Below are 24,081 nucleotides of genomic sequence, written 5' to 3'. Positions count from 1 at the left end.
AAAAAAAAAAAAAACTACAAAGAATAGTCTTTGAAGCAGTAGTATTTACTCCCAAACTGTTATTTAGGTGAATAAATAGATCATGAAGTAGCATATTATCCTTTGATATAATACTTGTGAACAGTAGCTGTAGGCATTTTGAGTAGATGCTTTTGCATTCCATAACCAAAATCTCACTCTTAACTGGACAGCCGTGAGCTGGGGCTGTAATTATCTCCCATTCTCATGCTGGTCTTTAAAATACATGATTCTATAATGCTTTATTTAGTACCTGTTGTGTGAGCATGAGGCCTACACATTTGTCTGTGTTGAAGTACACACACTTCAGCCACTGCTGGCCCAGTAAGATTTTCTTAGTGGAAAGAAAATCTTCTGCGGGTCATCAGATGTTGGGGCTGTACACTGTTGCAGGTGGTTTGCTCTCCAAGCATTCATGATGAAGGAATAAATGAATAACTGAGAAACTACTAGTTTGGGTTAGAAAGACCAGAAACTAAAAAGGAAAGGAAAGGAAAGGAAAGAAGGGCAAGCAGGCAGGCAAGCAAACAAGTAAAACAACTTTCTCATAAAGTATTACTGGTGGGCTATGTGCTCTTATCAAATGTCTACGAAAAAACCTCAATTTTCCTTCATAGAAATAGTGCCAAGTCCATGTGTTCATCACAGAGCTGCAATCTACTGATCTGTTTCACCTCTCTTGCGCAGGTCTGCCAGCCCCCTTTCTAGATTTGTAGATCTTTTATTCCTCCTTTCGTAGGAGCCACATAGGGAAAGCCATCCTGAGCCAGCCAGCTTGTGTGTCCAAACTCCTCTCACTGCTGCTTGACCAGCGTCCATCCCCAAAGCTGGTCCTTATCATTCTTCAGCTGTGCCGGGCAGCACTGCCTCTGATGAGTGTGGAGGACTGTGGGAATGTGGAGCTCCCCCCTTGGAGCTACTCTGTCCCCTCCCTAAACAGCGAGCAGGAAGATCCCAGCGACCCTGCCTCCAAGATCGCCTCCTTGCTCCTAGCAAAGCTGGCAGACTATGTGGTTCCAGGTGAGGAGTTCCTGGATGGGAGAAGGTACTGAATCAGGCCCACAGGGAACCTGGGTGTCCTGCAGAGAGAAGGGAGACATGGGAGAGGGATGGAGCAGGAGAGAAAGGGAAAGAGATATCCCCATACCAATGTTTGTTACTGATCTGGGAACTTTAGAAACAATGCTGTGATTTTTATGAATGGTCATTGCTTTTTGATTTAAGGATGTCAGACGGTTCTTTCTCCAACTGCTTCTGAACCCGACACCACATTGACCAAAACCAGCCCCAAGAATTCCTTAAAAGGAGATAAAGATCCTGGAGAAGAGAGTGAGGCAGTGGATGGCAAGCTCTCCATCTTTATCCATAAACGGGAAGACCAGTCCTCCCATGAAGTCCTCCAACCTTTACTAAGGTGACTGTAATGATTGTAATGGCTATATGTCACCAGGTACTACCCACGTCTGGGGACTATGTAAAGTGAGCTCTTTATATTCATCAATTTCCCCAGCTCTGTGAACAACCCTGGTGTCTATACAGGTACTGTTACCTTGTGGTGACATGTGAAGAAAGTGAAGCAGAACACAGAACCTGAGCTCTGAGCTGTGGCTCTGTACTTTGTCTCCAACCCCAGCAGAGCCAGGCCCTTTGCGGGGTGTACTGCTGCCTGTGTCCTGCAGGAAATCTACAGTATGGCTTGGCCTTTGAGGAAGAATCATGCAGTTTGATTTTCAGTTGTTGGCATCCTTCAGCCATCAGAAAATATAGAGTGAGGTGGAGAAATAACAGAAACATTTTAAAGCTTTAATTTGATATGAATGGTTTGATTTGTTCAATAAGGAAGTAAAAATGTAATTATCATCCAAATATTATAAAATACAGTCCCTGTTAATGGGATCTAGTACAACAGGAAGGCCTTCCACAAGGCATAAGGGAGCTGAGAGCAGTGTTTGGTGTCCTCACATGGTGATCTTGCTGTGTTGTCAGCCTCATGATAGGACCGTGGTCTGCAAAGTGATGGCCAAAACCACTAAGGACTTAATGGTGAAATCTGAGCAGGGTCACAGCAGGTCAGTGCTTAGGTAAAGAAATTTCCAAATGTCTTGGCCTTACAACGCATCACAGTCCAGAGGTGGTAAAAAAATGTTTCTGGAGAGCCCATTTTAGGAGACAGGAGAAGCTGAATTCTTAGAAGAGTCAGCCCTTCACCACGAGGCTGCCATGAAGGCCCCTTGCTGGGAGGCTTCGGGCATCTGAGTCCATCCCATGTGCCAGCCCTCCCAGTAGCTGGCTTCAGAGTGTCACTCTTGTTTATGCATCATTTGCATGTTGGTTTTTAAGGGCCAGGGATATAGATCAGTGGCACAGTACCTGCCTGGCAAGCATGATGTCCTGAGTTCAGTTCCCAGTACCAAATAAAAATAGGCTTTTAGATATCATTAGTCATAAAATTATGTAATGATCATTTTCTGTTTGAAAAATGGAGACTCTTACTATAGACTATTAATAAATTTATTTCTTTTCTTTTTGAGATAGTTCAAGATGGTCTTGAGCTCACTTTGTAGCCCAGGCTAGTCTAAAGATTACAATAATCCTCCTGCCTCAGCCTCTTGAGTGCTGGGATTACAGGCATGTGCCACCATGTCCGGCTTACTATGGACTTTAAAAGCCAGTTTTGCCAGGCATGGTGTTATATCCCTATAATAGTAGCACTCGAGAGGCTGAGGTAGGAGGATTATCACAAGTTTGAGGCTACTTTGGACTATAACAGTGTTTTCAAGGCCAACCCAAACTGTACAGTGAAACCCCATCTAAAAAAGAATGAATAAATGAGTGAATGAATGAATGTCAGTTTTGGAATCTAAGGGTGTCCTGACTATGAGTAGGTGGCCTGGCAGCCATTAAGATCACTACAGGGGCCGGGGAGATGGCTCAGTAGAATAAGCACTTCCCTGGCAAGTGCAAGGGCCTGAGTTCAATCCCCAGTTCCACCAAAAAGAAAGAAAGAAAGAAAGATCACTACATTGTCCATAAGGTCACTCACTTTGTCCTTTCCCTTTTACAGTAGCTCAGAAGGACGGCCTTTCCGACTGGGTACTGGTGCCAACATGGAGAAAGTCGTGAAGATGGATCGGGATATGACCAAGGTAACCCTCATATGGGAAACCTGCCTTAAAAAACCCTGAGATTTTGAGCGTTTTTCAAGCTTTTTTCTTTCTTTCTTTTTTTTTGGCAAAGCTAGGAATTGAACTCAGACCCTTGCACTTGCCAGAACATTTTGCAAGCTTTAAGATAAATACACTGATTATTTTTATGGTGTTGGGGATTGATCCCTCGGCCTTGTGCATGCTAGCCAAGTGTTCTTACCTTTGAGCTACACCTCCATCCTGAGAAATCTTTTTCTATTTTGAGTTTGTTTTACCAGATGCAGTGGTACATGCCTGTAGTCTCAGCTACTTGGGAGACAGTGGCAGGAGATTTCCAAGTTCAAGGCCTCAAGGCTAGCCTGTGCAACTCTTCAAGGCAAAATAATGAGATTTTGCCTTGGGGAAAAAAAAAGTTCACTTTTCTACAAAGAGAGAGGGTGAGAAATTGAAGGCAGAGTCTTCACCAGGGCCAAGAGAACTACTTGGGGCTAGGATAGGTCAGTATTAGCAAGCACACGTACCACGCACAAGGCTGGGGCTCAGTCCCCATCCATTCCTCCCCTCAAGACAGAACTGCTCAAAATCAGATGGCTATTAATGGTATAATGTTGTAAATAGAGATCTATTGGTTTTGACTTACAGTTTTTTTCTTAGCTCTTTTAAGAAAGTGTTTAGCATAAAAATTATTTTAAAATTAAGATTTGAAAGGTTACTAAGGGAGTAACAGATATTCAAGAACAATAAATACCAAGCTGGGGGAGATAGCTCAGTAGAATAAGCATTTGCCTGGCAAGCGCAAGGTACTGAGTTAAATCCCTGGTACCAGAAAAAATAAATAAGTAAATAAATGCCTCACAAAAACAGCGGCTAGGGAGATAGCTCAGTAGCATAAGTGCCTGCCTGGCAAGTGCAAGGTCCTGAGTTCATTTCCTGGTACTGCAAAAAAAAAAAAAAAAAAAGCTCAAAAACATATGAATATGTCCAGGCTCATAAATAGAGGAAAGGAATAAAAGCAACAGTGACATACTATTTTTTTTTTTACCTGCCAGACAGGTAATATTAAAATGGCCAGAGATGTTGGGGTAAGGGTGAATAACATTCTCAAGTGTCCAGAGAAAGCGTGTGGTGTTGGGAAGAGTGGAAATGAGTGATCTAAATGTCTTCAAACTGGTTGCCAGGGTGGTTGTTGTGAAGTGATCACGGAAGAGGCCACTGCCGCACTCCGGAAGGCAACCAAGTGGGCACAGTCAGGCCTCATTGTCAGCGTTGGGCCACCAGTGGAATCTGTCAACCCTGAGACTGTGAGTGGACTGTCCACGGGTGACAAAAAGAAAACCGCCCAGACCTCCATTTGCCGGGAGCGGAACTCTGAACTTGCCAGGTAAACCTTCCACAAGGGAGACACTGTCTATATTCTCCTCACATTGACTTCATAATGGGTTTGATTTTAGGCCTTTTGACTTTTTACTATCCCTTTGACCTGCTAAAAATAAGAAATGAGGGCAAAAATGACCCAGTGTTATACAAGTTAGTTAGCAAGTAGAGTCTCAGATGCCACCAGAATGAGACCGGGCAGGTAGAGAGGTGGCATGGAATCATAGCAGGGGTGCTCCTGGCCGAGTGGAGCCAGTACAGGTAAACTCCTACCTTCCTGTATTTACATCTTTCTCATAGTACTTTCCCACTGCCCCAGCTGAGCGTATACGTACGTCTCTTTTCTAGGAGTAGAGGGGGATGGGTGAGCATTGCCCTGGAGAAGTTTGTACGTGTTTGTTTTATGCTTGCAAATGAGGAACAGCTGCAGTTTAGGGTCTTCCTTTAGTTCTTGTGGCTTATGCAAAAAAAAAAAAAAAAAAAAAATTTTTTTTTTTGAGGTCCGGTGCATCAGAGTGTGTTTGCTTTACACCCTTTAGTGATGTTCTTAGTAAGAGAAGACGTTTATTGCTAGCATTGACCAAGGTCTCTGTCACATCATAGCGGTGGGAGCTCATGTCTAGGGAAGCAAGGGATTATTACATCTTGAGCCACAGCCCTCTCTGGAAACCCTGTTACAAGGGTGCACACCACAGTGACCTAAGGTCTCAGGAACACTACTGGGGGGCCATACTTTTAATCACAGTTGCCTTGGGCAACACCGACCCAATTCAGACTATAGCTTTGGGCCAGGATGATAGCTCAGTGGCAAGTGCCTGGCAAGTGCAAGGCCTTAGTTTGATTCCCAGTACAGAAAAAAAAGAGAGAGAAGACAGCATTGAGGATTCTCCTGATGCCCCGAAGAGTTCCTCCTACTGCTGATTTAGCATCTCATTTCTCAGTCAATAAAATCTGCCTTTTCATGAATAAATAAAAAATAGCCCTGGGGCTGGTGAGATGGCTCAGTGGTCTAAAGCACCTACTTAGAACAAGCTTAGCAAAGCACAGGGACCGCGGTTCAATCCCCCAGCACCACATGCCAGCCAGCCCCGCCCCCTGGTGGGCTGAGCTGGCCACACACACACACACACACGTAAGTAAAATAAAAAAAATTAAAAAAAAAATAGCCCCTCCTGACACTAGCTGTGGGAGCACCTTCTCTGTACTTTTAACTCTGGGGCCCTGACAGTTTTCACATTGACCCTGCAGGACCGATCCCGTCCGACCCTTCATCAGTGGGCACGTGGCAAACAGCATGGCTGCAGAAGTGATTGCTTTGCTGCACAGCTTGCTAATGGCACCTGAGTCAAATGCTGCTCAAATATGGACCACGACAGCAGAAAAGGTTGGTACAGGGTTTCCACCTTGTTGAGGGAATAAGAAGGAAGCTTATATTCCATAGCTATATCAGAATCTTATGTACCAAGGAGCATTTCAGTAAAGAGAAATTCCCACATTAGCCATCCCCACCTGTTGACTGGTTCTCCCCTGCAAACTGCTCTGACTTACTAGTTTCCACTCTGTTGACCTGTCCCCTGTCACTGCTAGTTTTGATTTTTTTTTTTTTTTTGTATTGGGGATTGAACTCAGGACGTTTCACTTGCCAGGCAAATGCTTACTATCTCCCCATCCCTAGTTTTGATTTTATAGAAGTTAGTCTTTGTTTCCCTTGCTTGTGTTAAAGTGGTAGTGACATTGGGAGGTAATGCAGCTTTGGTTTACAGGATGTGGTAAGCATGCTCACAGAGTCCTAGAGAGGCCTCTGTGTAGCTTCATGTGGCCAAGTACTTTGTCCAGAAATAATTAACATCACAAATAGAAATTAAGTTGCTCAAAATCAGAGAGCTATAGTATCCTCCCCCTTTCCACAGCCACTCTCAAGTAAAAACAAATGCCTTGTAATGTGTCCTCAGGATAATTGAAATGTAGCCAGTATGCTGGTATAGTTTTCCTTCAGATAATAGTTGCTTTATTTTAACAATTTTAGTAACACAGTGTTTGATTCTCCCATGTTTCAAGGTTGTATGTTTCCAGTGTTACCTAATTATATAAGGCACATATGGGTCACATGTCACTGGCTGTACCTACTGGTGTTTTGGTTCCTCCCATATCCAGAGTTCCATCAACACATGAGAACCAGACACTGTTGCAGATGCTTCATCTTCCTTGCTATCAAAACAACCAAAGCTTTTAACTCTTGGTGTCTGGACTGCTTCTCCTACTTAGGTTCTGTCTCGTGCATTGATGTACATTCCACAATTGGGGAAATATGCAGAAAGCATTCTGGAAAATGGCAGCAGCAGTGGCAGAAAACTTGCCAAACTTCAGAGAATCGCCCGCCAGGCTGTTGCCGCACTGTGTGCACTGGGAGGATTCAAAGAGACAATCAAGATAGGATCTGAGGTTCAGGTAACTGACCACCATTTTCCTAAGTCATTGCCTCCCCCATACATAAGCATCCAGTGATTAATTGGTCGTGTTAAGATAAGTATTGTTCACCTAACTGAATCAAAAAACTGTCCCTTCAAGGGTTTGGGGAGATAGCTCAGTAGAATAAGCACTTGTCTGGTAAGTGCAAGGACCTGAGTTCAATCCCCAGTTCTGCCAAAAAAAACTGTCCCTTCAAGCTAAATAAGGAATCTGAGAAACTCATGAATTCTAATCCATACTGTGCTATATACATTACTCAGCTGCTATCATACTATATAATGTTAACTGCAATATTTGGGTCATGTAGTGTCATTAATATTTATAATATTTTAGAAATGATATTTTGAGGGCCCACGGAGGGTCCTGAGTTCAATCCCTGGTACCGCACAAAAAAAAAAAAAAAAAAAAAAAAAAAAAAAAAAAGAAAAAGAAATGATACTTAGAGATGATAGCATATTGTGATTACCTTGTTGTGATGCTTTGGACCTGTTTTTTTTAGTTCATGTCCTGAGTTTGGTATCCACATTATAGTAAATGACTATATAGCACAGTTATGGACTGCTGTCGAAAGACTCTTCCTATTTGCCACTTTAGCTGTACACAACACAGCTGGCACTCATATGATTCCCTTTCTGCCTCTAGGTTTTAGGCAGAGGAATATCAGGAAGTATTGGAGTGGTGGCTTCAATCAACGAGCAGGAAGGTATAGCTACAGTCAGATTCCCACCCATAGACTGTCGCAAGACTTCTCAGGCATCAGACACCTTGACCATTCCATTGTCTAGACTTTGTGTTCCGAGATCAGAGGTAAGGAAGTTGGTCACTTTTTCTAACCACACTGTAGTGAGTGGTGTGCACATGATCGGGACAGGAGCACTTGCCACCCTAAACTGACCCATGTTGTACAGTATTTATGTATTGGTCATAACTATTTATTAATAACCTTTGTGTGAAATTTTCATCTAGATGACAAAATTCACTTATTTGTTGGCTAAATACATTTTGTGCTTTTGATGGATGAGCTCTTATTTGCATTTTCCTGAGGTTTCTATTTCTCACCTTCATTTCCTATAAACTGACTATGTGACTGGCCTTTTGCCATTCCCTTCCCGCATCGTCAGGCTCTGCCCCTTCACAAGCTGTCCATTACTGAGAAGGTAGTACAGGCGGTCCAGTCCATGCTGCTTCCACAGGAGGGCAGCCTCTCCATTCACACCTCACTGCCTGCAGCGGGAGATGGGTCAGCTCCTGTGATGGCAGTCGTCCGGCTTCTAGCCGAAATAAGAACCAGGTGAGCACCCTTGCTAGATGGCCTCCAGGTCCAGGGGGTAGGTGTGCCAGGTGGGCCCTCCCCACAGGCTTTTTTTTTTTTTTTTTTTTTTTGATGGTACTGGGGATTGAACACGGGATCTTGTGCATGCAAGGCAACAGCTCTGCCACTGAACCACATCCCAGTCCATCCCCCCAGATTTTGAGGTTCACAGCTTGTAGTTCTTGCCAGCTAAATAACAGACACCATTGTTCCACACTGTTTTTACTACATTTTGTGGCATTCCCCATTTATTTCTACATGCCAAAATAAAGTTGAGATGTTCACGAAAAATAATAAATAGCCAGGTATGATGGCACATACCTGTGATCCTAGCCTTCAGGAGGCTGAGGCAGGAGAATAGCCATGAATTCAAGGCCAGCTTGGGCTACATGGCGAGTTCAAGGCCAGCCTGAAGTGTATAGCAAGAACCTTTCTCAAGGGGAAAAAAAATAGATAAACAATTGAAAATATTTTTTAATGGAGACAGGGCCTCACTGTGTAGCCCAGTCATGGCAGTCCTCTTGCCTCAGCCTCCCGAGTGCTAGGATTACAGGTGTGTACCAGCATACTTGACCAACAGTTGGAGTATTGAAATGTGATGTAGGAAAGTCATATGTGAAGCCATACTAGTTACTCTGATAAAAGGACTTTGTTCTATCACAGGAATAACTCTTCCACTTTTTAAAATTGCTTAGGCTACATTGATACATAATCTGTTCACCACTTTGTAAACCATTGACAGAAAAAGCAGGGAAGGTACACAGTTTTTAGTGTTGGAAAGGAATGCAATTTCGTTTTGCAAATATGTTTATTTCCTGTTAAATAGGAGTAGTACATTTTTTTTTCCTTTGGGGGTAAGTATGTCTTGTTCTTTTGTTTTGTTTTGTTTTTTGAGGCAAGATCTAGCTATGGTAGTCCAAGGTGGTCTTGAACTCATTATGTAGACTAGGCTGCCCTCAGCTTTATAGCAATCCATCTGCTTCAACCTCCTGAATATTGAGTAACCTGTTTTCCTTTTGACAATGAAACTCGTAATATATATATATAATCTACATTGAATCAAGTGGGAGAAATCAACATACAGAGTTAGTAGTGACTGTGCAGTTCAGCAGCTGCCATATGAAAAAAGGAAATCTACTTATACAACAGACCCTTGGTATCTGTAGGGATTGAGTCCATGATCTCCCGAGGGTACCCAGATCTGAAGATGTTCACATCCTTTATATAGAATGGCACAGTGTTTGTGCAGAGTCTGTAAGTGTCTCCTGTCAGTCCTCCCAAGGTAATATGTCACCTAATATGACACATGTGCTATGGAAGTGGTTGTACTGCATTGTTTTGGAGATGGTGACCAAAATAAATGCAAGTGTTAGGTCACATGCAGTTTTTTCCCAAATAGTTTCTGTCTTCAGTTAATTGAATCCTTGGGTACAGAACCCTTGAAGATATGGGGGAAACTGTGTTCAGTGTTTCCAAGCCAGTCCAGCTTAGAAGAAACAAGAGAAATAGGGGTATAAACTGGGGGACAAAATTGATTGAGCTGTTTTTTACAGTTGACTTTTTAGAGAATGAACACTGATGACTTTGAAATATTGTAAATCTTTTAACATTAAGAGCCTGCCTGGTCATGGCCCAGCTTTTAGAAGACAGCTTATTTTGTGAAGAGTTCCTCCAGCAGTGTCCAGCAGCTGTGGAGGTGCTTAACCTAGTAGCCCAGGAGTGCAGCGCTGGTAAGTACCTGGCACTCTCCTGATGCCCTCCGCAAGCATTTGGTAACAGATGTTATCTGTGCTCTTGCGCACGTCAGATGGCTGAGCTCCAAGGACAGTGCTTTTCACGGTTCGCCTTCACCCAGACCCAGAGGTGTACTTAAGAGGTTTTCAGTCCAAAGCAGCAGGGAAATCAGTCTTCAGTTTAGTTTTAGGACCATGTCAGGTACTTTCTTTTTGCTACTCATATTAACCACTTACCAGTCTTAATTTTTTTTATCAGTCTAATTATTTAAATACAGGATAACCAAAATTTGCATATCTTTTTTCATTAATTTTTATAATATAACAGAAAATATAAAAATAACTTTTTTTTTGTCTTTTTGAGACAAGGTCTTGCCATGTAGTTCAGGCTGGGCTTGAAATCACTTTGTAACATGAGTTGGCTGTCAAATTAGCAATGGTCCTCCTGGTTCAGCCTCCTGAGTGCTGGGATTATAAGTACGAGCCACCATGCCAGCCTAAAAATGACAATTTTTATCAAATTTATTCAATACAAGAATCAAATGGTTGCCAGGGATATAGCTCAGAGGCGTAAGTACCTGCCTAGCAAGTGGAAGTCCTGAGTTTGATCCCTGGTACCACCAAAAACAACAACAACAAAGAATCAACTGGTTGAAATGACGAATGCTAAGGATAGTCAGTGTATAAACAAATGCACTGCTTTCTGGGTAAACTGTTAAGTGGCTATTGTATCACTTTCATTTCCCTCTCAGTACTATGGGGATCATATACATTCTAACTGTTGTTACTAGCTACATTTGACTTTAAAATTAAGAGTTTGCACTGATATCCTTCTTAGCAGAATGTGTACAAGAAAAAAATACAAACAGGGAGACCAGCATACTGATCTTGCCTGTTTCTATGATCCAGTTTCAGTAGTTGTCTCATGGATATTTCTCACTCTCACTCTTTCAAGATCCTTTTATTTACTGGGTGTGGTGGCACATGCCTGTAATCCTAGCACCCAGGAGATTGAGGCATGAGAATCAAGGATTGCTGTGAGTTCAAGCCCCGCCTAGGCTGTATAGGAGACCTTATATATATTTGGTATAAATGTATTTGGTACAAGGTCTCACTATGCAGCTCAGACTGATCCTTCTGTTTTCAGCCTCCCCAGCACTGGGATTACAGGCATGTACCACCATGTCCGCACACTTCATCGCCAGACCATTGAGCCCAGGGGCAGGGCCAGCACAGCACATGGTGCCAGGGATGGAACCCCAGTTCCTGCACTTGCCTAAGCAAATGCTTAGTCTGCTGAGCTATCTAGCCAGCCCTTAAAAAAAACATCTTACCACAAAGAAAAATATTTGAGGATATACTGAATAACAAGATTTGATCATTATTCAGTGTATATATGTATGGAAACAACACAGTGTACCTCAAAACACCTACAATTATTAAGTGTAAATAATTATAAATAAAATGTTAAAAAACAAAAAAAATTGGGGCTAGTGAGATGGCTCAGTGGTCTAAAGCACCTACTTAGAACAAGCTTAGCAAAGCACAGGGACCACGGTTCAATCCCCCAGCACCACATGCCAGCCAGCCCCACCCCCTGGTGGGCTGAGCAGGCCACACACACACACACACACACACACACACACAAATAAAAAATTTTTTTAAAAAATCTTTATTTGGTGGTGGTGTTGTTTGAAACGGTCTCTTGCTCTGTGTTATTTATTTATTTCTAGTTTTTTTTTTGATAGATTCTCACTGTGCACTTCCAGGTGGCATTAAACTCACTATGTAGCCCAGGATGGCCTCAAACTCACTGGCAATCCTCCTGCCTCAGCCTCCTAAGTGGTGGGATTATAGGCATGCACCACCACACTGGACTGTTTATTTGTACTATGTCCACCCCCTAAGATTTTTTAAGATTCTAGATATTATTTTGTCTATAAAGATTTTAATATGTGTCTCTAAAAACTAAGAATTGTTAGTGAGGCATTGTGGCACACACCTATAATCCCAGCACTCTAGGAGGCTGAGGCAAAAGGATTGCAATTTTATTTTTTATTTTATTTTATTTTTTTTGGCGGAACCAGGGATTGAACTCAGACACTTGCGCTTGCCAGGGAAGTGCTTATTCTACTGAGCCATTTCCTCTACAAATTTAAACATAGCCTGAGCAATGTAGCAAAAACAAATCTCAAAGTTTGAAAAAAAATAAAAATTTAAACACTGTTCTGCTATAAAAAAGGATAAGTTTGACCTGGGTATTTGATATACACTTGGAATCCCAGAACTCAGAAGAGAGTTGCCACAAATTTGAGGCCAGCCTGGGCTATAGAGTGAGTTCAAGACTAGTCTGACCTACATAGCAAGACCCTGTGTCAAAAACAAACAAACAAATAAAAGTTAAATAACTATAGCTAGGTATGGTGGCTCATGGCTGTAGTCCCAGCGCTTGGAAGGCTGAGGTGGGAAGATCATCATGAGTTCAAGGCCAACCTGGGCTACATAGTGAGTTCAAGGCCAACCTGTACTGCATACATAGCAAGACCCTGTTTCAAAAAATAATAAAATAAGACTGTTATCACATCTACGATATTAACAACAGTTGCGTAATATTAAATACTTTAGTTTTTTCAAAGCCATACTTGTCTTAACATTTATTTATATAAGGATCCCAGAATGTCACACATTATAATTTGTTGCTGTGTCTTAGAAGAAGTCTAGCTTTCGCCTGTATATTTAGAGTTCATAACCTGGCATGTTGATAAATGCTTGTAAACTGGCACTCTGGGAGGCTGAGGCAGGAGGATCACTATGAGTTTGAGGACAACCTGATCTACATTAGTGAGTTCAAGGCCAGCTAGCACTACTAGATAGTGAAACTTGGCCAAAAACAACAACAACAAAAAAAGTCCTTAATAACTCACTTATTAGGCTTCCAGAAATAATTGTGAGGGCTAGACATAGTAGACACACACCAGGAATCCCAGCGACTCTGGAGCCTGAGGCAAGAGATTCCAAAGTTGAGCCTTGCTCAGGCAATACAGCACTTTAGGGAGATGCTCTTTCAAACATAAAATTAACCCAGCACTCAGAAGACTGAGGCAGGTTACTGCAAGTTCGAGGCCAGCCTGGGATACATAATTAATTCAAGGCAAGTCTAAGCCACATGGCCATGCTCTGTCTCAAAAAACAAAAAAATTAACTAAATTTAAAAATAACTTTTTGAGGCTTACTATAAATATCAAAGTTTGCTGGCTCCAGAGTTAGACCTATAAAAATATAACAACTTGTATTCTAGGTTATTTTTCAGCACAGCAGTTATTTTTATGGCCTAGAGAAACACTTTTCATTAAAGGTATTGGGGTGGGTAGAAGAGAAAGAATATTTATTTATTCATTCACTTGTTGAGGAGGTCTCACGGTGCTTCCCAGGCTGGCCCTGAATGCCTGGGCTCAAGCGATCCTTCTGCCTCCATCTCCCAAGTAGCTGAGACAATAGGTATTCACCACCACATGAAGCTTACAAGTTTTATTGTTTTTTTGGTTTTGGTTGTATTAGAGTTTGAACTCAAGTCCTTTGAAGTAAACTATATCCCTCGTCCTTTTCATTTTTTATTTTGAAATAGAGTCTCTCTGAGTTGCCCAGGCTGGACTTGAACTTGCAGTGCACCAGTCTCAGCCTTTCAGAGTACTGGGATTACTGGCATGAGCTACTGTGCCTAGCTGGATTTTAAAAATTAATTAATTAATTTTTTGTTCCAAGAATCAAACTCAGGACCTGTGCTTACCAGGCAGGCACTTGTGCCACTGAACTATATCCCTGGCTCTTGGGGTTTTATTTTTATTTATTATTTAATAAATAATACATTATTTTTAATGCATTAAAATTTTTATATGAAAATGTCATGAAATTTATAAGCAATAATTATTGATATTCAAGCTTTCAGAAACCTTTTTTTTTTTTGGCGGAACCGAGAATTGAACTCAGCCCTTGAGCTTGCCAGGGAAGCACTTATTCCACTGAGCCATCTCCCTGGCCCCTCAGAACCCATTTTAATAAATTCCTTCTACTTTACTTCATCTGTGATTAATTATGTAGTAGACATGACTATTATATTAACTTTATAGCTCCTCTGTGTAAGAGGGGAGCTTCTTATACCCCTTGGGAAGGGAACATCCCTTGGGGTTTCCCTTGGAGCCATACTGCTGTGAAGTAATGTGCACTCCTTGGTTGAAACAGAACAGGGCCAGGCGTGGTGGCACACACCTGTGATCCCAGCACTCAGGAGGCAGAGGCAGGAGGATCATTGAGAGTTCAAGACCAGCTTGGGCCACAAAGTGAGCTCAAGGCCAGCCTGAACTGTATAGCAAGATCTTGTTTCAAAAAGAAAAATAAAAGGAAGAAAGAAGATAGAAATCAGATTTTCAGACCTGAGGACAAGGCTCCTAGAAACTAAAAAAGCTCTCAACTTGATTTCACACTATCACAGAAACCACAATTCCCTGGGTTCAGCTTCTCTTCTTCCAGCTGTGTGATGTATGCATTTCCTGAACCGTATGCTCTCAGACTTTGAAAGTTCCTGTAGTTAATTAAGAGGTGGTCAACTTGTTACACCGATCTGAATTGGACTGGCATAGTGCTGGGTGTGGGGGACCCAGCTGAGGATTGTTGCCAGCCACATACAAGGCAAAACTAGAGAAGCTGTTTGATAGGCCCTTAGGGAAGCTGTTTGGAGAAGCAGATGGAGCTCTTGAAAGCTGCTGGTTCTCTTAAGCTGTTCTGCTGGAGGACCTTGTCATGCTGGCTTTCCTAGTGAACTTGGCTATTCTTATCACTGGAAAAGCTCAGGGCCTTCCTTGTCACTGAGAAGGCTACATTTCACTCTGGGGGAGCTCTGGTCCTCATCTCGAGCATCGCTCCCTGGCTCTGGAGGGAAACATGGCGCATTGCTCTGTCTCCTGGAGAAGCTTGTCACGTTGGCTTTCCTAATAAGAACTCAGCTTTCACTACTGGAGGAGCTCAGGACCTCACTGTTGCTGCAGATGGCAATGGTATTTTGCTGGGGGTGGGGGAGGGGTCTTGGTTCTTACTTTCGGTGTTGCTTCCTGGCTCCAGTGTAGCACAGATCCTTCATCCCACTGACATAGACTTTCTAGCTTCCACCACTGACCTCTGGGCCTTTCCAGCACAGGTCATGAAGTGGGCCTGCATGAGACATTGTCATGGGTTCTAGGCATCCAGCTGGACTTGTGAGAAGCACTGTTATAGGCTCTAGGTTTTTAGCTGGACTCATGAAAGATATTAGGACCTGAGTTCTCAGCTTGATTCTTTGGAATTTTGGGTGTGGACAGATTTCCTGCACTCTTTGTATATGATTCTTTGGGTGATTATAAAATAATCTTATAAAATGTGTCTTGTCTTGTTCACCTTGCAAAACCCCAAACCATGACTGTTCCCAAGAATTCCTCAAAAGTGTGTTTAAAGTACAAGCCAGGAAAATAAACTAAAATGCTTCCCAAGCTTCACCAGAAAGTGAAATCTTTGGGCCAGAGAGATAGCTCAGCAGCATAAGTACCTGCCTAGCAAGCACAAGGTCTTGAGTACACCTTGTTCAGAAAGAGAGAGAGACAGACAGACAGACAGACAGACAGACAGACAGATTGTTAAGTTAACGTGGACCGGGAGGTGACACACTGACCATTAGACCAGAAGAAGTAGTGCTTCAAGTTTTGCCCTCATACATCTTCTACCTGCTTCACCTGTCTCCTGAGTTTTCAGGGCTCCTCTCCATCAGACCTGGTAATAGCAGTTTCTTGAAAAGCGCCCCCTCCCCAGCCTCATGAGCACAGCACTTTTTTTTTTTTTTTTTTTTTTGTATTTTAAGGAAGGGTCTACAGGGTGTAGACCCTCACTACTAGATCGGATTTGTAGTCCAATCGGCCTGTTTACAGCCTCCCAAGAGCTGGGATTACAGGCAAGGCGCCACCACACCCAGTCTCAATTGCCATCTCAGCATGCCCGGGGGCAGGACTCATTTACTCAGGAGCCAGATCTGCTTTGCACTTGTTTGCTTCGTTCACTACTTGGTTGGTTGTGGACCCATCCTCCTCACTCCTCCTATTTCCAATGTCTTGCCACATTTGATTCTCCCTTGGAAACACTCCTGGAGTTGATCCTGTCTTGCCCACTTCCTCAACCAGCTCCTTAAGGCAGGCACTTTTTTATCTTGTTTTAAGACGCTGGCATTATTCTCTTAATTCTTCTCTTGCACTTTTCTCTTTTCATGTTGCAATCACAGCATCCTGAAGCCCTGGTTCAAGGGAGTGACTGAAAGCTTGGGCTGTGTTCAGTGGCTGGCCTCCCTAGGCGGAACTACTGGCTGGAAGTCACATGTACGCTAGAACAAGTTTACTGCTGCTTCCAGCAGTTACTTGTTATGGTCAAGAAGAATCAGTATTTTATTTTGTGTCTTGGAATTGACATGCAGAGCCATAAACTCTCTTATATTAAGACCACTTCTTAGTAAATATTCCTCAACCATCCAGTAAGCCTGATCTCCACCCTCTTCCCCCAAAATTGCTTTTATCTGTTATTTAGTATGAATGGGTCCTGTCTGCATTCAGCTGTAATGTGTTACTGCTAACTAACAGGATACTTTGGTGGTTATTTATTGAATAATTTATGTATGAAGGCTCTCAGAATTTTCCAAGGCATATTAACAAAACTGGTTGGAAAGTTCGTTAGACATTGTTGGGCTCCAATTGACTTTTATTCCCGGGCTCTGTGAGTCCTGCAGTTGAACAGTTTTACTCTCTGAATTTGCCACTGAGAAGCAAAGACTTTACCTCAAGTCCAAATAAAAGAATAAAAGGCCTGGCCACACCTCATGACCCAGTTTTGTTGCTGGCTCTTCTGACTGTGTTATTGTCTTATGTTTCTTTCCCCCTTCTAATCTATTCCATGGACTGTACATGATGTGTCTGCTGAGACAGTAGAAGTAACAGTATTTCCCCATTACTTTACATAAGCTCTTATGCTTTACTTTTGCTGCAGTGTTGCTAAGACATCTTTTATTTTTTAATTGAGGAATAATTAACATAACAATTTATCACTTTAAGGGCCTGCCAAATAGCTCAGAAGATTAAAGCACTTGCAAGCAGGCATAGGGGCCTGGGTTCTATCCCTGGGCCTGCCATGCTGGCCCCACCTCCAGGGTACCACTGAGATGGCAACTGAAACTGAGCATGGTGGCTCATGCCTATAATCCCAGCACTTGGGAGGCTGTAAACAGGCAGATCACTTTAGAGTATACGGCTTGGCGGATTTTAGTATACTCAGAGTTCTGCAAATATCACCACTATCTTAATTCCTGAATATTTCCAACTCCCATCTATTCCAAAAACCACTGTCATACCTATTATGGAGTCACAACCCTATTCTTCCACCCCCATCTTCTGGTAGCCCCAGTCTCATTTCTGTCTCTGTGAATTTGCTTGTTCTGGACATTTTATAAAAATGGACTCATGCAACATGTGCCCTTTGGGGTGAGGCTTCTTTCACTTAACCTGGTGGTTTTTGCTTTATACTGTTGATGAGAAGGCTCTTACCATGTAGATCAGGCTTAAACTAATCCTCCTGCCTCAGCTTCCCAAGTGCTGGGATTATGGGTGTGCACCACCACATCCAATTTAGCATAATGTTTTTAAATTCACTTGTGTCATGGCATACATATACAAGAACTTCATTCTTTTTTATGACTCAATAGCATGCCATCAAATGGACAGACCACATTTTATTTATCCTTTAGTCAATTTATAGATATTTGTGTTTTTTTCTTTGACTGTCATGTACAGTGAGGCTATAAACATTCATGTACAAATATTGATATATAAACATTCTTAATTCTCTTAGGCAGATTACATATACCTAGGAATTGAGCTGCCAGTTCATATGGTAATTCTGTGTTTAACTTTTTTGAAGGACTATTGCCCAAAGTGACTATACCACTTATATTCCAGCACTGTACAGGTTTCCAGTTATTCTTCATTCTTACCAACACTTGTTCATCTTTTTAATCCTAGCCATCCTCGGAGGTATGAAGTGGTCCCCTTAGGTTTTTTTTTTTTTAATATTTATTTATTTTTATTTATTACATTTATTTATTGTGTGTGTTTGTGGCCAGCTCAGCCCACCAGGGGGCGGGGCTGGCTGGCATGTGGTGCTGGGGATCGAACCGCGGTCCCTGTGCTTTGCCAAGCTTGTTTCAAGTAGGTGCTTTAGACCACTGAGCCATCTCTCCAGCCCTGGTCCCCTTAGTTTTATTTTGCATTTTCCTAATAACTAATCATGTTGACCTCTTCACATACCCATTGGACATTCTTACGTTTTTCTTGGGAGATGTTTTTGTTAAATCCCTTCTCCATTTTTTAATCTGGTTACTTTGGTACCTCAGTTTACAAATGCTTTAGTTTGCAAATAAGTTGGCTTACAGACAGTTTGATTTGTAAACATAAGCATTTAGTAGAATTTTCTTTTTGCTTTTAAACTCTGCATCAGGTAACCAACATCATCATAGTCATCTTTCCTGTACGAACATGAACATTAGTTATCTTTTCCACAATTGTGGATTAAATTAAGTTTGTGAACCAAGATACCACTGTATTTGTCTTTTTCTTTTTTTTTTTTTTTGTGGTACCTGGGATTGAACTCAGGACCCTGCGCAGGCAAGCACTTATTCTGCTGAGCTATTTCCCCCGCCCTGTATTTGTCTTTTTATTGTTGTGTTAAAAGAGTTCTTTGTATATTCTAGACCCACTGGTCCTGAGTTAATTGTAATTTACAATGTTTTTATTCTATTCTGCAGGTTGTCTTTTTACTTTCTTGTTAATATCTATTGGTACACACAAAAATTTCATCTTGAGGGAGCTGAGTTGACCCCGGTTTCTTTTGTTACTTGTGCTTTTGGAGTCATATCTGAGAAATCATTAGTTTTTTTAATCCTAATATTGTCTAAGCCAAAGTCTTTTCATATGCACCCCCTCCAACACACACAGTTTTCCACCCCTTTTCAGCCAGGCTCTTGCTATAGTAGTAGTCCAAGTTGGCCTTGAACTCACTAGATACCCTAGGCTGGTCTTGAACTCATGGTGATCTTCCTGCTTCCGCCTCCTGAGTGCTGGGATTACAGGTGTCTCACCACAGCCAGTTTTACACCTATATTTTCTCTTTGTAGTTTTATAGTTTCAGTTATAAGGTTTTCTTTTTTTAATTAATCTTTGTTCCATTTTGAGTGTCATGTGGAGTATTCCTAATACCTTTTACACTTGACTATTGCAGACCTTTTCTCATAACGTTGAACCACCTAGGGTTCCCTTCCTGTTCTGTTTATTGAAATTCTGTTTTTTCCCCAAGATCTAAGTTATAATGCTGTGTTCAGTAGAGTGAATCCATTGAATAGTCATCTATGCCTGGGCTTGAGCTTTGTGTTATGTTCCTTAGTGGGGGTGCTGCCCACATGAGTGTGTATTTATCTTGTGTCCTTGTATTATTCAATATCTAGCAGTTTGCATGACTCTTAGGGGGTATTAATAGACATTTGTTCTTTAAAAATCAATTTAGATGTAAGAATAATAGCCTTTGTTTGTTACATGATGAGAATAATAGCTGTCATCTATTGAATGTTGTCCCTGTGTCAGGACCTTGGCTAAAGGCTCTGAGCTGTTTTATCTCATGTGAGGGCCATAGGCAGTTATTCCTTCATACTGGAAGGGAAGTGGCAAATACTGAATACTAGAGCCCATTCTGCATCCATGCATTCCAGCTCCAGAGCCACGCGCTCACCCATGTTGCCACACAGCTGAGTCACATGCAGTAGACAGAGATGTCGAAGGGTATTTGCTCTTTTCTAAGCATTTGCATGATCTGTATGAGTGAATGTATCATGGTGCGTGCTATCCCAACAGAGTCTGCACCCTTCTGGGGGCTGCAAGTGTTGTTTTCACAGATCTAATGTGTCCCCCTGCAGGAGAGCGGCTTGCTGTTGTGGAGGTGCAGTGTGAGCGGCTGAGGATGCTCTACCGGGACTGTGCGCGGCCACCACCACCACCCCTGCAGGCTGACCGGAGACAGGTGAGCCCTCTGAGTGGCCTCACACCTCCCTCAAGGCATTCAGGAAGGCCTGGCAGCATGCTGACATGCTTTAGAATGAGTGTTTGCAAAGTGTTTTGGAAATGCGTGATCTGCAGTGACATGCTGTCACTTTTGAGTGTCAAAACCTACTGGGCTGGCATTCTGAATATTGGAAATTTATAGTAGGGAAAAGAATTTATTAATTTATAAATGGTTTCTGTATGTTAACAACAGAAAAAGAGCCTTTGAAAAATTATAGATCTGTAGTCTACTTTATAATAAGCATATAGAGAGAATGAGAATAATTAAAAAACAAAGGTAGCAAAATATTAAAAGTTGGCACAGGGGCTGGAGAGATGGCTCAGTGGTCTAAAGCACCTACTTGGAACAAGCTTGGCAAGGCATCAGGGACCGCGGTTCAATCCCCCAGCACCACATGCCAGCCAGCCCCGCCCCCTGGTGGGCTGAGCTGGCCACACACACACACCACACTCTCTCTCTCTCTCTCTCTCTCAAATAAATAAAAAATAAAAGTTGGCACATCTTTGAATGTGTATCTAAAAGTAAAAACAGCCCAAACATCTGCTAAAGGGGCCGGGGAGATGGCTCAGCGGCATAAGCACCTGCCTGGCAAGCACAAGGGCCTGAGCTTGATCCCAGGTACCAAAACAAAAAATAAAATAAAATAAAAACAAATGTCCATTAAATACTCAGTGAATTTAAAAATATAATATATAGTCCAGTAGTCCATAGGAGTAGTGGGTTTTCTGTAGGACTGGTATATTTTGCTGAATTCACGCACCTACAATATTTAAATGACAATGGAATACCCTCCTCTGACAAAACTAAACCAAAAAAGGGGATACAAATGAACCACCACTTTGTATCTGTATATTCAGAATAGTTAGCATAGATATACAGCTACTTTCTCTTAATTCAGTGAATAGAAAGATTTGTTCTAATAGTGTTTGTGGATAGGATATCATGTCTGCACCTTGTACAATGAATAACCACTAAGACAACAATATGCAATGTATTAATTATTGAAACTGTCCTACTAATCGGTTTTGAAACTGTCTCATTGCTATTTGTTTCTCAATAAAATTATTAAAAAAATAAAAATAAAAATATAATATATCCAAGCAAGAAAATGCTATTAGGCCATAAAAAGGAATAAAGTGTGGACGCATGCTGTGACATGAATAAACCCTGAAATTAAGCTGAGTGAAAGAAGCCAAAAACCTAAAAAGACCATATAACTTAGGGTTCCATTTCTATGAAACTTTTTAATTTATTTTTACTTTTTTGGTGGAACCGGGGATTGAACTCAGACGCTTGCGCTTGCCAGGCAAGCACTTATCTACCGAGCTCTCTCTCTGGCCCCAATATGAAATTTCTAGTACAGGCAAATCCATAGGTAAAGCAAATAGATTGGTGCTTACTGAGGGCTGAGGAGTTGGAGAGACGGGCAAGGACTGAGTTCTAGTGGATACAGACTTCGTTCGGCTGGGAAGAAATAGCCTACAATTAGATCTTAGTGGTGGTTGCACAATGGGGTGAATATGCTGAAAACACTGGCCTATACATTTTAATGGGTGAATTGTATATTTGTGAATTATATAAAATAAATTGACACATCTAGCTAGATGTACAAGACTGATACTCTTGGAATTGTTCTGTAATCTTGAAATTATTTGCAAAAAATAAAGTTAAAAGCACACTTTAAAAATGACCAGGACCAGGGTCATAGCCCACTGTAGAGTGTACACAAGACCTTGTGTTTTACACCTAGCAATAAAACAACAAAAATACATTTAAAAAAGAAAGTGCCATGCAGGGTGGTGCATACCTGTAATCTCAGCACCCAGGAGGCTGAGGCAGGAGGATTCCTGTGAGTTCAAGACCATCCTTCTCTACCTAGTGAAAACCTGTCTCAGAAAGACCAAAAAAAAAGAAAATCCACTAGAAATTGTTACGTCTCCAATTACCATTGTCAAAACGTAGATGTATCATATTCATCAAAAAAGGATGTCTCTTTGGACTGTTCAGTATCCAGCTTCTCAGTAGGTGGGGAATCCCTTTCTATGTCAACAGTCCACCACATGCTTGGGCTTCAGCTCATTCCCTCAAGCTTCTGTTGCCAGACTCTTAACTCAAGCTTTTGCTGTTGCAATCTGAGTCACATCCTTGAGGTGAAGTCTCCACATACATCCTTCAATTCTTGTAGAGTATAGTGAAATTTGTGGGTTAAAAAGTTTTGGTTTGTCTGATAGAAAAGCCTGAAGTTTCAAAGATTAGATTGATTTAAAGTTATGAATGTAAAGCAATGAATTTAAGAAGGGAAGGCATTACCACTGAACCCTTGCGTAGCCTTGAGCTGTGTATTAAGTCATAGGAGTATGACTTCTGCTTCTGTACTGAACTGACATTGTCCCGTAGCCATGTGGGACTCTGATGATAAGTGTCCTGATTGTAAGGATTGGGTAGATGAGTAAGAATTGCACCTGCAGCTCTCAGAATGGAGGAAAAGTAATGCTGAGGGGGAAAGTAAAAGTAGCGTAATAAGCACAAGAAAAAATACAGAGGTAAGTATTAGAATTACTAAAAGTTAACAGTTACAGGGACCAGGGAGATGGCTCAGTAAAATAAGCACTTGCCTGGCAAGTACAAGGGCCTGAGTTCAACCCCCGGTTCCGCAAAAAAAAAAAAAAAAAAAAATGTTAACAGTTACAGAGTTAAAAATGACTTTTTCTAGAGAACAGGTCTGGACATAGGAAAAAATATGTGTGTACAAGGTGGGGGTGTACTTTAGCAGTAAAGTACATGTGACAGGTCCTGAGTTTAACCCCTAGAATCACTAATATTTTTTATGTACCAATATTTTCATACCACCCAATACAAACTACTTTTCTTCTTTGAGAGGGTAATGGGACTTGTACCTCAATTCTGTTGAATGTGGTCTCCCCCATGTAGCCCAAAGAAATCACTTGGAGCCCCTCGAGAGTGTTTCCTCCTGTGCGAGCCTGCATGTTCTCATCTCACCTGACGTCTGTCACCTTCCTGGCTGATCCCAGCGCCGGAGGAGGTCTACCTCGGGGCACTTTTATCTATGCCACCTCACCTCTGCCAGTGCAGGTGAGATAGCAGGTGGCACAGTGTTGGTGAGAGGAAAAGCCCCATTTGGTGCCTGGCCAACCTGCCTGACTGTCACCCTCTACTGGTGTCTCTTCAGGCCCCGTCTTTTTACTGGGAAATTGAAATTGTTTCCTATGGAGATACTGATGATGACACGGGACCAATAGTCTCCTTTGGCTTTGCTACAGAAGCAGAGAAACGAGATGGAGCCTGGACCAATCCAGTGGGCACTTGCCTTTTCCACAAGTAAGTGGCTACTACTGCTTTTATTTATTTTTTAAGTGGATTTGCATTCCAGAGATCAGTAGCCTCCTATAAAGTATTCATAGGTATTCAGAAAGCCAGAAATGAACTTAGTCTCCATCTAAATAAGTGTGAAGAAAAGACCATGTTATTTTCCTGGATTGGGCGGTTACAGTGTGTACTGTGTTGCGTGACTCCTTCCTAGTTGTTCTGTACCGGAAACCTGTTTACCTTTGTTTCCTAAGTGTGACCCTGTGAGCTTATGTCCCTTTTCTAGGAAAACGGTCTAGACTAGTAATGGTAAACTTTTTTAGACCTTTCAATGATAACAACAGCCTGCTGCAGAATGTGTGTTACTGTGTTTTTAAGACAAAAGATGTTAAGGTATGCGTTGTTTTTCTAAACTAAAAACCTCAGTATTCGGGTTAACTGCAGTGTTGGTGCTGTGCATTAAGTAGGTTTGGGGTTGCAGTTTGGTGCTCAATGTCTGAAAGGTCCACTCTCACTAACCTAGGAGATGCCA

At 41.9% G+C, this 24,081-nt stretch overlaps 1 protein-coding gene across 10 annotated transcripts in view; it reads left to right on the top strand.

Annotated features, from left to right (window-relative positions):
- Nucleotides 1-24,081, top strand: part of Hectd4 (HECT domain E3 ubiquitin protein ligase 4) — a 141,991-nt gene that overhangs the window by 74,365 nt on the left and 43,545 nt on the right. For all 10 annotated transcript variants that reach the window (XM_004635930.3, XM_023720467.1, XM_023720466.1 and 7 more), the window contains 12 exons: nt 758-1,038; nt 1,243-1,432; nt 3,083-3,164; nt 4,343-4,545; nt 5,787-5,922; nt 6,804-6,986; nt 7,650-7,814; nt 8,129-8,298; nt 9,934-10,049; nt 20,077-20,180; nt 23,154-23,315; nt 23,413-23,561. In XM_004635930.3, the coding sequence (XP_004635987.1) occupies nt 758-1,038; nt 1,243-1,432; nt 3,083-3,164; nt 4,343-4,545; nt 5,787-5,922; nt 6,804-6,986; nt 7,650-7,814; nt 8,129-8,298; nt 9,934-10,049; nt 20,077-20,180; nt 23,154-23,315; nt 23,413-23,561 (1,941 nt within the window). The remainder of the gene's footprint in view (nt 1-757; nt 1,039-1,242; nt 1,433-3,082; nt 3,165-4,342; nt 4,546-5,786; nt 5,923-6,803; nt 6,987-7,649; nt 7,815-8,128; nt 8,299-9,933; nt 10,050-20,076; nt 20,181-23,153; nt 23,316-23,412; nt 23,562-24,081) is intronic.

The sequence above is a fragment of the Octodon degus genome, unplaced genomic scaffold, assembly GCF_000260255.1.
Source record: "Octodon degus isolate 3935 unplaced genomic scaffold, OctDeg1.0 scaffold00076, whole genome shotgun sequence".
Taxonomy (NCBI): Eukaryota; Metazoa; Chordata; class Mammalia; order Rodentia; family Octodontidae; genus Octodon; species Octodon degus.
Note: the sequence above shows the minus strand (reverse complement) of the source record. Positions and strands in the feature narration are given on the sequence as shown.